This window comes from Ictidomys tridecemlineatus, chromosome 6 (assembly GCF_052094955.1).
Source record: "Ictidomys tridecemlineatus isolate mIctTri1 chromosome 6, mIctTri1.hap1, whole genome shotgun sequence".
Lineage (NCBI taxonomy): Eukaryota > Metazoa > Chordata > Mammalia > Rodentia > Sciuridae > Ictidomys > Ictidomys tridecemlineatus.
The window spans coordinates 29,483,175-29,497,928 of NC_135482.1; the positions used below are offsets into that span (position 1 = coordinate 29,483,175).

Here is a 14,754-nt window from a genome sequence, read left to right on the forward strand (position 1 = left end):
AATGCATGAAATTTATTTGTTATAGAAAAATTTTCATAGTTATAGTTGAATGATATCTGGTGAAGATATTTGTCCTACCATATAAATACTATTCAAACAGTATTATAGTATATGCAGCATTCCATACCCTGTCAGACCTTACTTGTAGGGATGACTACTAACAAGAAACTAACACCTCCTAGTAGGAGAGAAACCTGCAGAGCAATTCAGCACCCAAGGGTTGACTGACAGATTTGAAAGACTTGTTAATGACGCATGTATGAACTTGCATGTGCTTAAGATAAGTGGTTCTTTAACAAAGAATCTTTTCTGAACTTCTTTGGAAGCATAGTCCTTGGAGAACTTGGTTAGGGGTTGAATCAGCTGCTTGTCTTAATTTCCCATTGGGTTTTTTTTTCTTTTTTCTTTTTTTAATCATTCTTATCTGAAGCCAGAGCCAATAATCCTAAAACATTTTGAATAATATTTAACTTTTCTAGGATTTGGAGCTTACCTATCTATAGATAAACCAGTTTTTTTTTCTGGTTGTAATATGTAATATGTCTGCTAAATGCATATAAAAAAACTTCCTTGTGTAACTTAGAATTAAGTAAATTACTTGACTTTCCTTACACAGGTATTCTGTTGGTAAGTAAAGAAATAAGGTTTAGTGATGATTCATTTTGCATGGCTTTGTACTCTTTTCTAATGATACAGAATGCTGACTTTCAGCAAAATGTTAACCCAAAACAAAGCATTACATTTTTCTCATTGGTAGACCTATATTGCAAAGGTTTTATTATGCAAAAAATTATATTCATCTATTAATGTTATTAAATTTTGAATTTTGCAATAAAAATCTTACGGAAATGTGTGCTGGATGTATTTGTTCTCATTCACTTTTTTTTTTTTTTTTTTTACTCGTGCTTCTTTTCAAGGCATTAGGAATACCACAGGGAACAAGTTTTCTTTTAAAAATATGCTGCCCTCATGCAACTTATATTCATATTATCTACATTATCTCCTCACAACTATGCTTCATGGAAGGTTTCATTTTTCTCATTTCATACACAGGCAATGCGCAGTTCAGAGAGCTTATTACATAGCTTGCCTGGAGTTTCTCAACCAGAATTAAGCCCGAGTATGCCTGATTCCAGGTCTTGAGCATTGATCTAACCAATGGGCAAAAGTGGCTTCCCAGGCTAGGTAGGCTCCATGCTTGGTTTAATGTTCTACTATCACAATCTTGAAATTCTTAATAGTGTTTGAACAAGGTTTTGAATGCAAGCTTTTGAACAATGAATACATTTTCATTTTGCACTGCATCCCAGAAATAACATAGCTGGTCCTACCACTAGGCAAAAGTGCTTCTATTCAGATCTCAGATCACATTCCTGCCAGGGCTGGATTTTTTTTTTTTTTTTTTTTACAATCCTACACGAATATATCTACTTAGAAGCCTTGAAATCTATCAAGTTCTTTAGAATCATAAGGTATTATTAATCAAGTATTTTATATTTCAGTCAACAAAAGGACAGGGAATTCTTTGAGGGCCTAGACTCTGTCCCACATCAATATTTTGTATTTATTCTGCATCCAACACTCTTCTGAGAACACAGTCAGTAAGCCATGAAGTTCCATTAATATTTGAACTTTCCCAATGGTAAGGATTGGCTCTCTATTACCTTAATTTTCTTCCACAGCAGAGCACACATTGTTACCATCAGTGGTTTTTCTCTGGTCTTTTTGCATTTGTCAATTTTGAAACGGGATATTAGATCTGTGTTGAGCAAAATCTAAGAATTGACCTGTTCTTCTATGAGGAAATTCTTTGACTTCTGAGGAGGACTCCAAGTTCACAGCATTTATTAAAACAGATGCTTTGTCTCCCCTCTGTGTCTTCCAGCCTAGCCATTGTTGGTTACACGAGATGGTAATACAGTTGTCAGTCAGCCTGACTAATCTTCTGGACAAGTTTTCAAATATTTCTGAAGGCTTGAGTAATTATTCTATCATAGACAAACTTGGGAAAATAGTGGATGACCTTGTGGAGTGTGTGGAAGAAAACTCACCTAAGGTACTTCTGTCTTCATTGAGATTTTTTGTTGTTGTTGTTGTTGTTGTTGTTATTCTTCTCTAAAACCTATGCCAATTGATGGTTTTGAGGAAAAAGGGGCATCTTGATTTTGTGTTATTTTGAACTTATAAACTTTGTGTTTAAAAACATTTTAAGTTAAGCATAGAAAACAAATGTTTGTATTTATATTTCAGTAACAAGATGTACATTCATGCTAAATGTTGTCACCTAATATAAGAATAAGATTTCTTTATACTATAATGTAAATTCAGCTCTTCCTTTACTTTTATTTCATACGAAATTTACAAAACCTTCCTCATTAGGTTCCAAAGTTTTTTTAAATGGGAAATTTCTGTCATGAAGGCTTACACTTGCTCTTGTATCCATAATGAAACTACCTCATATGTCACAACAAAAAAGTGCACTTTGGTCCATTAGAGTCATTGGATAATGAGTCATCACCAACCTCAGGATGTGGGCATGACATTACTTTGACTTCTAAGCATCAGGGATAGGGAGTGTACCCCAAAACTTAAGAAATTGGATGTTGGTCCAAATTCCAAGTTTCTCACTGATTGACTTTGTGTACCTACCTTCTCTACGCCTTGCTTTCTGTATGCCTAAAATGTGGATAGTGGCAGAAACCTGTCCTAAAGGTTGACATTATAGGATCTGTGATATGAGCTTTAACACCATATCTGGAAAATAAATGTTAATAAATTTTGACATAATTTTTGTTAATCACACTGTTTCTATGATACACTAGGGCTTTCTAAGAAACCTTCTTTGCTGTAGAGCTCAACTGGTCAAAGTTTAACCTTCCAGATTTCTAGAAGCTTAAACCCAAAGGATTGTTTTGTTATTATTTTTGGTTTGCTTTGCAGTACTCATGGTCGAATCTAGGGACACTTTATAACTGAGCCCCTAGCCTTTTTTAGTTTTTATTTTGAAATAGGGTCTCACTAAATTGACAAGGCTGGCCTTGAACTTGTGATCCTTCTGTCTCAGCTTCCCAAGTTACTGGAATGACAGGTATAGGCCACCATGCCTAGCTAAACTCAAAGTTTTAAACATGAATCTGTTTCTTAATACCTAGATGCCCTCTCTACTCTCCCATCCAAATTCCAGCTACTCTCTAAGACCTAATGTCAGTGCCACTTAATGCTTCCAAATCTTAAAATATTTATCATACTAACAACCTAATCTTTACATTTTATTGTTTCTGTTGCCTCACTTTGTATTTTCTGAAGCCAGAATGTAACTGTCATCTTCTATCTTAGCACTAGCATCTCTTTTTTTATATTAGTGTGCTAATGGCATTCATAAGAAGCAAAGATCACAAAAGGAGGGTATATTATACAAGGTGTCAGATATATTGGAGCTTTAAAGATGAGTTAGGTGTTCAATAAATGGAAATGTTGTGAAGAGTATTACAAATAATGAAGAGAATGCATTTACCAATTGTGGCATTTTGGCTGGAACCAAGGACATTGCAGAATGGCATGGAGATTTTACATGGCATTTCTCGGTTGTTTTGGAGATTAAACTAACATGTATAAGGCACAGAGAATAGCACAGTAAGTGATGTAGAAGTGTTTGTTATTATTACCTATTTTTCTTTGCAGACAACCATCCATTTATACTTCCCTAAAATGTAGTTTTGATTTGCCTTTATGAATAAATTAATCATGCAGTTCTTATTCTTTTATGAATTGCTTTTTTTTACTTGACCATTATGTCTACAGGATGTATCAACCTTGATGCCTATAGCCATTGTTAATTTTTTTACTGCTCATAGACCATTCCATTGATTCGATATACCACAGTTTATTAAGCCACTCTTGCTTGGCATAAGGGTTACAAACATTGAAGCTAGGAACTTTCTATATAACTTTCATGTCTGATGGTGCATATGTGTAAGATGTCTGATGGTGCATATGTGTAAGAGTTTCACTAGGGAATTTACCTAGGAGTGGAATTTCTGAATCACAGAATGGTCCTATGTATCCCTATATAGCAAATGTAACAACTTATTATATATCATATAAAAGTTTTTTCATTCCATATCATACTAACAACCTAATCTTTACATTTTACATAGTTAGTATCAGACTTTTATCTTTGGATATTGGATCATGTGTTATAGAGGGGTCTTTTAAAAAATCAGTACAAGTATTTTTAATGAGCATCTATACAAAAAGTCCTGCTTGTTTCAGGATTATTTCACTGATAGTATACTGTGTTCATTGTCCCCATCCCTCTCCTTCCATTGCTGTGGTCATGAGTCAAGTCCCAAACAGGCCTGATCGTTCACTATCCTACCTTACCTAATTGAATTATGTACAAAGAACTGTTTAAAAGTGTTAGCTTTTAGAATTCATATACTTAAATCTATGAGGGACCTATTTGTAATCTATTATCTTGACCTCAGTTAAGTCTGTATACTATTTGAAAAATATAATCTTGGTTTTATTGTTTTGATTTTTTTTTCCCTCTAGAATGTAAAAGAATCATCTAAGAGGCCAGAACCCAGGCTCTTTACTCCTGAAGAATTCTTTAGGATTTTTAATAGATCCATTGATGCTTTCAAGGACTTTATGGTGGCATCTGAAACTAGTGATTGTGTGCTTTCTTCAACGTTAAGTCCTGAAAAAGGTGAGACACACTGCATCTCCAATCTAAATGTAAATAGCATGCTTGAAATTTGTATGAGTAAGAATCTACTTGTGAACCAAATATATGTGTAGCTAAAACAAATATTGATGGCATTAAAGAAATTAATGATTGTAGCTTTGTTGGTTTCTAAAGGAAAACAATATTTAGTCATTTTTAAATTAAAGAATTGTTTGTGATAATATATGAGATAATTGCTCATATTTTTTTCTTACCCAATTATTTGCTGATAGTGTACAATTATATTATTCTTCACCTTCCGTTTTCTTAATGTTCCCTTCTCAAATCTTTCCTTTAAGAATCTAAAACTCTGAGTCATGAATTGTGATCCTCACTAGTTACTCTGAATAGATACTCTTTTGATTCTACCCTTGGGTCCCTATAACAAAACCCCAATTTCATTGTTTTCCTTTTTTAAATGACAAATTACAACAACTTGTCATTCACATTGATCACGTGTGTATGCAATGTAATCAATATTTGTTCTATAATTCCTCTGGTGAATTTCTTAATAAAATAGAAGAGGAGGACTCCATAGGAAATAAATAGGATCTGAATGATCTAGATTTGGGAAGTGGACCTGGCACTGGTACTTGGTATTGTACTTCACCTTTTAGGGACTCTGTAATTTATATAAATCACCATGTAACACTGACACATTATTGCTTTCTATTTAGATTCCAGAGTCAGTGTCACAAAACCATTTATGTTACCCCCTGTTGCAGCCAGCTCCCTTAGGAATGACAGCAGTAGCAGTAATAGTAAGTACATGTATCTGACTTAATGCATGCATGGCTCCAATTAGCCTCTATAGGAGTATTGCATGGGCTTTAAAGGAAATTTATAGAATTAGTATCATTAATACCTTTCTGTTACTATTATTCCTCTTATGGTCTTCCTGAGAATTAAATATTTGGTTTGTAGAATTGGGTTTCCCTAGAGCTTGAGAAAATGTTTAGAGAACAGGGCCCATAAATTTTCTGTTAATATTATTTTAAATAAGGCATGAAGTTAATTTTAGAAATATGATTTAGACTTATCATTGTAGACTTAAAATATATTTTGTGGATAATGGGCCTGACAAAATGGAATTTTAAAATAGAAAGTACAAATGCTGGTGATATAGAATTCCAAGGATATTTTCAGTGTTGTGTTATCTGTGTATCAGTATTCACTATTGTGTGTTTGGAAATTTGGTGATTTTGTTATTTTAACATAAATGTATATGTTGGAAAATATACTTCTTTCCCCTGAAATTCTTTTCCTCTTTGGCCATGAATCCAGGTTTCTAGGAGACTATCTGCTCTTTTCAAATCCAGGCAAAGATTGTTATAAAAGTTATTGGATTTGCAAATATGCTGTAGCCCCATGGAAACTGCAGAAAGAAAATAACAGTCATCCTAAGATTTATAAATGGACCACTCACTGTCCTTTGTTCATGGACGAGGAGACCTTTATATACAAAAAGGAGTGATTTATTACAAATTCACAATAGCTTGTCTACAGTATAGAATATTTCCCATCAAAATTTGACCTGAACTGAGATGAAGTTACCTATCCTAAAAATTAACATTTATACATTTCAATACAGAAGTAATAACATGCTTGATTGTAGGATGCTGCCCAGAACTCACTGGGAGTAGTCTACAATATATAATATTTGCAGAACAGAGTCTTCTAAAATCTAAAATTCTGAATTACATATATAACACATCAGATGTGTAAAGCTTCAAAAAAGAACCGGAGATTCACATGTCTGTGTCAATGTAGGCCTTTTGTACTAATAACTATGGGTAGTCTTCAAAGAAGCAACTTTTAGCTTCTTGAATTCTGTTTATATTTCATTGATTTTTAGTCTTTATTTTTTCCTTCCTTCTACTTGGTTTGGGTTTAATTTACTCAACTTATTTTAACTTCTAAAGGTGAGAAAATGTGATCATTTTTAAACTATTTTTTTCTAATTTCTTGAAGGTATATATTTCCTTATAAGCACAGCTTTTGCCACATCCCACACATTTTTACATGTTGTGTTTTCATTTTAATTTTTTAAATACTTTTAAATTTTTGTGATTTTTTCTTTGATTTATAGGTAGTATAAAAGTGACTTTATAAAGTCTAAAATTGTAAAATTTTTCTAGATATCTTATTGTTATTGGTTTCTAAATTAATTCTGTGATTGTCAGAGAAGATATTCTGTAATACTTTGAAATTTATTGAGAATTACATGTGTTATTCAACTACTTGGTAGAACATTTTCAAATACTGCCAAAGTGGTTTGACACCTTTGTTCGTATCTTGCATTTCTTACTAAATGTTTTACTTATTTTTTATCAGTTACTGAGAAAGATGAATTAAATTTCTTTTTGATTGTGGATTTGACTGATTCTCTGGTTCTTGGTTTTTTGCTTCATATATTTTTGAAGCTATATCATTATGTGCATACACATTTATTATTGATTATCTTTCCTAATTTACTGACCCTTTGATCTTATTGAAATATTCCTCAACACATAGTGTGTATATATACATATACCCACTATCAGATATGTAGTAAAGCCAATCTTTCTTATGCTTAGGGATTTTGTAGTGAATCTTTCCCCCCCTTTTTATTGCTGAGTTGTAATTATATATAACAGTGGGATTCATTGTTACATATTCATACTCCCACACTTAGTATATTTTGTTTCTTTATTTCCAATTTGTTATCTTTAATTTTAATGTATATTTATAATAGAAAAAAAGAGCACTGTAGCTTGGCATTTTTATTTTGTCTGGTCTACATATGATTTTTAATTAAAGTGTTTCATTCATCGATATATGTAATAAATTATTGGTATGGTTGGACTTGAATATGCTCTTTGGTTAATTATTTGCTATTTGACCCATTTTTACTGATAGTCTGTTCCTTCTTTCAACCTTTTGTTGAGTTAATGCTTCTTAGCATTCCACTGAAATTATGATTTGCTTTTAAGTCACACCTCTTTTGTAGTTGTTTCAGCAGTTAAAATGTATATATTAACTTGTAATATTCTAAATTAATATTGTCCCATTTCAAAAAATATATAAAAAATTTATCCATACCCATTTTTATATCTATTTATATCTATGTGATTTCTAAATTCTATAATACAGTCTTGAAATTGTTGCACACACAATTATATGTCTTTTATAGGAAGCAAGAGAAAAAAATGTATTTCCTCTTTCATCCACATTGATTACATTTTTTACTTTTAATTCTTTCTTGGAAATTCAAGTTTCTGTCTAGTGTTAATTTCTTCCAAGCTCCCTTTACCATTAAGTACAGAAATGCTGGCAACAAATACTCTTTTTTCTTTTAATTGGAAAATATTTTCTTAATTTTGTCTTGCATGGTGCAGGTACTTTTTACTAGATATCAGGATCTGTGTTAACAGAATTTTTTTTTCCTCTCAGTTCTTTAAAAATATTATTACATTGTCTTCCTATGGCACACACACACGTGTGTGTGTGTGTGTGTATGTGTATGTGTGTGTGTATAAAAGTAGCCATCATTTATATTATATTTCTTCGTGTGTACTACATCTTTTTTTTCCTCCTTCCAAGTTTTTTTGTTTTTGATTTTTTTAGCAGTTTAACTAGTATATGCCTATGAGAAGTGTTCTACTCTGTATTTATCTTTCTTGGGATTTGTAGAGCTTTTTGAGTCCATAAGTTTATTTTCTCCCCAAACGGGAAAAATTTGGCCCTAATTTTTGCACTTATCTTCTGCTCTTTCTCTTGAACTTTTTTTTTTTTTTTTTTTTTTTTTGGTATTGGGGATTGAACCCAGCATGCTTAACCACTGAACCATACCCTGCCCTCCTTTTAAAAAATATTATATTAAAATTTATATAATATTTTATTTAGAGACAGAGTCTTAACTGAGTTTCTTAGGGCCTCACTAAGTTGCTGAGGTTGGCTTTGAATCTTCCTGCCTCAGCCTCCCAAGCTTCTGGGATTAGAGGCAGCACCACCAAACCTGGAAGTACTTCTTCTTCTGTAATACCAATCACATACATTTAGGCAGTTTGACACTGCATCATAGGTTGCAGAAGTTCTGTTCATCTTTTATCCTCTTTTCTCTCTGTTGTTCTGAGTGAGTACTTTTCACTTGTCTGTTTTCTAGTTCATTGGATTTTTCTTCTGCCATCCATAAAAGTGCTAAATTCTTCATCAAGTGAATTTTTTTCTTAATTTATAATTTGTGTTCTAGAATTTCCATTTAATTACTTTTATATTTTGCTGATATTTTCCATCTACATATTTATTATGATAATATTTTCTTTTTTTGTTCCTTAAACATTACAAGAGCTGTTATAAAGTTCCTGTCTCCAAATTTCAATGTGTAGACCATCTTAGCTTTAGTTTCTTTTGTCTTTTTCTCTCTTTAGATGATTAGTAATTTTTGAATATATGCTAAATATTATGGAAACTCTATTGTTAAGCATCTTCCTGATTTTGTAGCATTTCCTTAAAGGCCATTATGTTTTGTTCTGATAGGAGTTTCACTTACTTATATAGATGAGCTTTATCTTCCTTCCAGGCTTGTTTTTAAACTTTCTTGGAGAGAGGGAGCAGCTAGTAGTCTTATTTTAACTTGGGGGGGGGGGCGGGGAGTGGTGTTGGGAACCCAGGGCCTCACACATGCCAGGCAAGTGCTTTGCAACTAAGCTATATCCTTAGCCCTTTTGAGTCAGGGTCTCACTGAATTGCTCAGGGTCTTGCTAAGTTGCTGAGTCTAGCCTTTAACTTGCATTCTTCCTACCTCAGTCTCTTAAGTCACTGGGATTACAGGTTTGTGCCTCTGTGCCTGTTTTAGTAGCCTTATTTTTGAGGCCCTGGATTTCTGAGACATTTCTAGACTACTAAGAAAAATCTCAACAATTTTACTTGTCAGAACTCCCTTTTCCCCATTGGTTTGTGACTGTCAAGGTCTCTAGTAAGATTATAGCAATTATAGCTTCCTAGGAGTTGTGTTTTTGCCCCGTTTTATGATGTCTCTCCCTGTGCATGTACAACTTATTATCTGACAAGTAGCTGAAGGAAACTTTAGTCTAGAGATCAGTGGTGCCACTTTGCACAGCTCTCTTCTTGCAAATAACCTAGCTCTATGGCCATGGCTGTATCAACAAACCTGAACTTGAACCTCTAACTCCCTATCTTGGTGAGCTCATTGAGACTTGGGCACTATCTTGCACCTCTCAATTTGAAGGTGCCTCCCAGCTAGGAGTGCCAAAATCCAGAGAGCCAGGACTCTCATGGATCTTACTTTATATATTTTTCCTCCTAGGAATTACACTTTTGGACTTCATGTCAGCTGATTTCTGAAAAAAAAATTGCTTCATAAAATTTGTCCAGAATTATAATTACTTATGTTGGGAAGGCTAGCCCACTACCATCATGGGTGGAAGCAAAAGTCTTTCCTATTGACTTTCAAAGAAACTGAATGTAAAAATTCTATTCAATCCTGAAGGTACTTTTTTAAATTGCAAGATGAATGGATAGCCTTTTTGTTTTGTTTTGTTTTGTTTTTTAATTTGTTGTGCTTTTTTTTTTCCTTTTTAAAAAATATATGGATCTTGCATTGTCAACAGCTTTTGGGTAGGTATAATGTCACTCATAAATGTGCCACTTAGACACCAATGCACAAGTCAACATTTGTTGTGTTCACATTCTAAACAGCAGAGATGTAAATAAAATTTCTAGTAGGGTAAATGATATGTATAACAAACAAATTCTATAAATTTTTTTACTTGAAGAATAAAGGAGATGGGATTTTTTGGGGGGGGGGGATAGGGAAGGGTCAGAGAAATTTGAAAAAGGCATGATAGTTTTTAGGGAGAAGACTTAAAACCTGGCCATGAGAGAGGGTCAGAGCATATGAAAGGTGAGAGTATATAAGGGAGACTCATGGGATAAACAAGCATACTATTTATACAAAGAGAATTACATGTACAATGTAATAGTAACATCCTTTATGCCAAGTAAAAGTGTGTCTAAGAGTTGTTTAAGTTTGAGGTCCATACAAACTGTGTACATTATATGGAAAGAAATCCTTTCCTTGACATTACCCTGTACATCTTCTACAAATAGTTTTGAACCCAACCACCTGGACTCGCATGGTGCCCATAGCTCTTGGCTTGCTGTGTGACCTTAAACAAATTACTTAAACTCTCTGACTTCTCAGTCAATTGGCAGGTGATGACACCTACTTCACAGAGTTTCTGAGTTAATACACGTGTTAGAGGTATTAGAGGCATGCCTGACATCTAGTTAAGAGTTCATCAGTGATTATGAGAATGATTTGATGCAGTAAGACCTCAGATCAGTAATTATTAGAAGCACTTGGTTTGGGATCTTCATCTAGAAGGATTTGCCTGTTTCCTAAGCACCAAAAGACCCATGTTCATTGGTGTGGAGTTCCTAAGCAGGCTTACTCTAAAAAGAAGTTTAGCAAGATTGTCAAACTGGGGCCCTCTACCACTGAGCTATATCCTCAGCACTTTTTAATTTTTATCTTTGAGACAGGGTCTCACTAAGTTGCACGGGCTGGCCTCCAATATGTGATCCTCCTGTCTCAGCCTCCCAGATCGCTGGGATTAGAGGTTTTCATCAACACACCTGGCCACGGCACTATTTGTTTTGCGTGTTCTAATTTTCTAGTTTTCAATTATTATTAATCAAATTAGACAAGTCAGTTCTTAAGCAGTTTGAACAGTGGACAGTCTCAGTAATAATGAGACACAATTAATACAGTAATGACCCAGGAGTTTCGGATTACTCAAATCTTGTCCAAATGAGCTCTCCCTCTCCACAAAGTCTCTGCAACCAGTCTTTGGATAAAAGTAAATCTTTGCTACCACCATTTGGGTTTTGAATCCAAATCCCCTTCATATGGGCTTTAAGGCAAGCAATTTTAACCTCATCAATTCCTGGTGGCAAGACTGGGAGTCCTCCCTGAGGGGTAAGCAAGCCTTTTATGATAAAGTGTTTGTTTTTTTCTGTCTCTGCAAAAGGGACCTAGTATCCCTGCAGAACTGAAGCCCTATGCATTCATGACTGAAATAACAAAAGTAAGGGTAACATTGACCTCTATTGGAAATAGAAGGCACCACTCAATAGCTGTCAATTCATTCTTCTCCCTGTTTTTAGAGTCACTGTCCTTTCCCCTGTCTTCTAGGAAGACTGTTGCTGCTGTGTTAGCCCATAGCCTAGGGATGGAACTGTCAACTGATAGAAGTCACAGCACTACAGAGAGGAACGTGTGCTTTCCTTAGCAAGGACTCCCTCATGGCTGAGTTTGAAGCCTCTCCTTTAGCCCCTTCAACCTACCTGAGAAAGGCTCAAGGTAGTGAGTTCTAGAACAGCTCGCCATCTGGGAATGTCTCTTTGCCTTTTCTAGTGAGCCTAGTCTTTCTCTTGGTCTGAGTAGTAAAATCCAAGACACTGGTTTGGCCTTTGGATAGAATAGGAGGACGGGATGCTAGGCTGCCTTGATACCAACATCTAGTTAACCAAGCATTAGTCATGGAGCTCTCCTTAACAGCATCTTAACTTAGTGGAATTTTCCACTGGTTTTGGAGCAGAGTATCAATAACTTCCTTTGTTCATTCTCTGTACATTGGTTAGGGTCTCTCCAGGAAGTCACCTAATCAAATTCGTCATTATGATGCACTCAACAATCCCAATGGACAGTGGAGACCACAGCAGGCTGTTCACCAAGGAGCCAGAAACAAAGAACCAAATTATTTTTAGATATTAATATTAAAATTCCTAAAATGGTAGTAATTGCTTTAAGCCTGAATCTATTTTCTCATAGAAAACACTTTTATAAATGGTACTTACATCCCAGACTATTTTAAGGAGGGTAATCTTCCTTAAAATAACTAAATTAATGTGATAATCAGTACCAAATTGTACTTCAATTGTACCAAATCTCATTTTATCATTCAAGTTTATTTTGGTGAGAAAATGTGTATTGAGGTCTAATTTGAGGTGCCTGAAACAGCATTTGTGGGACTGTAAGATCTGTGGGACAAATCTGGAGTAGGCTAGAAGAACTATTAGTTCAATCTCAAGGAGGGGATTCTTGATTAGGTAAATGAGGACCCCACTTGCTATACATCCCTACCCAGCCCCAGGTACTTAATACTACATGCATATTCCTCACCATCCTCTCCCCTCCAACAACCACACATGCATGTGAACACACATGCAAACATCTTATCAACAGGGTCTCTTTGGAAACAGGAGTCATGTGATCAGGAAATTTTCTGCTCCCAGCTCACAGATGCTAGGGAGTGGGAGGTGGGAGGAAATGGGCAATTCCTGTTCTCACTACAGTAGATAACACCTATATGCTACCTCTTAGATAAAATCCATGAGTTTATCTTTCTCCCCTTGTAGACACTGAGTAGCACACACAGTAAATTCGTTCTTTCTATTAGGTGTTTTAGGTGCGCTCGATGCTGACCCAAATACTGGTGAAAAATCAACTAGAAAGAGTTACTTTACCTTGAGTTAGTTTACATTTTGATCATATAATGATTGGGAAATTTATAATTTCTAAATTCTTTGAAAGAAAATGTCAAATTTACCTCTTACAAACCAACAAATATGTGTGTTTCCAAACAATTTGATCTCTGTGAGCAGGCATCCAGAAAAAATCTGTCAAAATTTTATTTATGTTTTATTTAATTCATGAATCACTCTGCCTATCACAGAAAAGGGAGGCAGGATCATGAAAGTTGTCCCAAGCCAATCCTGTGTGTCTTCTTTGTCACTAAGTTACTTATTTTGACATACTTAGTATAAGGTGACCCTGGTGGCTTCAACCATTCTCTGTTATATTGTTTTAAGCTTTTCCATGTAAAAAGTGAAAAATTCAACCAGTAGACCGTCCATAGTAGTTGGCATTCAGTAAGTGTGTGTTGAAGGTATGAATGAGCAAATAACCATAATTATAAGCATGAAGTACCCAAATTACTACAACTACAGGATACATTTAATGACTTTAAGATTTTCAGCCAGGTAGACTTCACTGAGTGTATACAGAGCCTAGTCCAGCTTTTAAAATGTTATCTTTAAAATCTGGGAATAAGATGGCAAGAATGAGAAAGTGAAAAGACATTAGAAGATAAAGACATAGATAGAATTGTTTGATAGAGAACCCTTTCACCCCTGGAAGTATGCCAAGGCTGTGTTCCATGTGCATGAACATTAACCAACTTAAATCTCCTTCTCTCTGTGTGGTTTCTTTCTTTTTAAAATGCATTCATCTTTTGGAGATTAATGGACTTACATTGTCTTGCAAAAATAAAACTCAAGAGAAAAAAAAAATCAGACTTTTGAATACTTTAAGCAGATATAGGTCAAGAGTACATATGGAAACACTTGGGAACAACCACAGGATAAGAGGAAAACCTGTAGGATGGATCCTCTGGATTCACGACTGTGTTCTTTAAATCACAGGGAAAGCAGCAAATTCCATCGAAGACCCCAGCCTGCAATGGGCAGCCATGGCTTTGCCAGCATTCTTTTCTCTTGTAATTGGCTTTGCTTTTGGAGCCTTATACTGGAAGGTAAGTTTGCTATTTTCCTCTTATCGAGCAATTTCACATATTTATTGTTCATACTTTATATACATATCACTAGCAGTCTTCCCTTTTCCAAAAAAAGATCCTATTGAGAAAACAATGCATCTTACCTTAACTTATAGTCTCAACAAAATTTAAATTTTAGAGAAGTTTTCACTGTTGCTCATGCTTTGGAGATAATCCCTCTGGCTAAGAACACCCATAGTCTACAGCACAATGCTTAAAGAACAGGATCAGGATGGGGCTTAAGAGTTGAACTAAATATAAAAAGGAAGAAAATATGATGGGAATCATACAATATGCGTAATAACCAAATAAATGCCATTTGCATTAGTGCTCTTTTGTTCTCTTATTGAAGCCTGTCTGAAATTATAAAATGTGCTAAATCATTATGACTCCGCTTTTAGAAAT

General features: G+C 34.6%; 1 protein-coding gene across 2 annotated transcripts in view; it reads left to right on the forward strand.

Moving 5' to 3' along the window:
* Positions 1-14,754, forward strand: part of Kitlg (KIT ligand) — an 84,868-nt gene that overhangs the window by 56,987 nt on the left and 13,127 nt on the right. Inside the window, exons 2-6 of one of the 2 annotated variants that reach the window (XM_078053040.1) lie at positions 1,054-1,185; positions 1,886-2,056; positions 4,555-4,711; positions 5,407-5,490; positions 14,219-14,328. In XM_078053040.1, the coding sequence (XP_077909166.1) occupies positions 1,910-2,056; positions 4,555-4,711; positions 5,407-5,490; positions 14,219-14,328 (498 nt within the window). In that variant the 5' untranslated portion in view covers positions 1,054-1,185; positions 1,886-1,909. The remainder of the gene's footprint in view (positions 1-1,053; positions 1,186-1,885; positions 2,057-4,554; positions 4,712-5,406; positions 5,491-14,218; positions 14,329-14,754) is intronic. The other variant, XM_078053039.1, reaches the window with a different exon arrangement.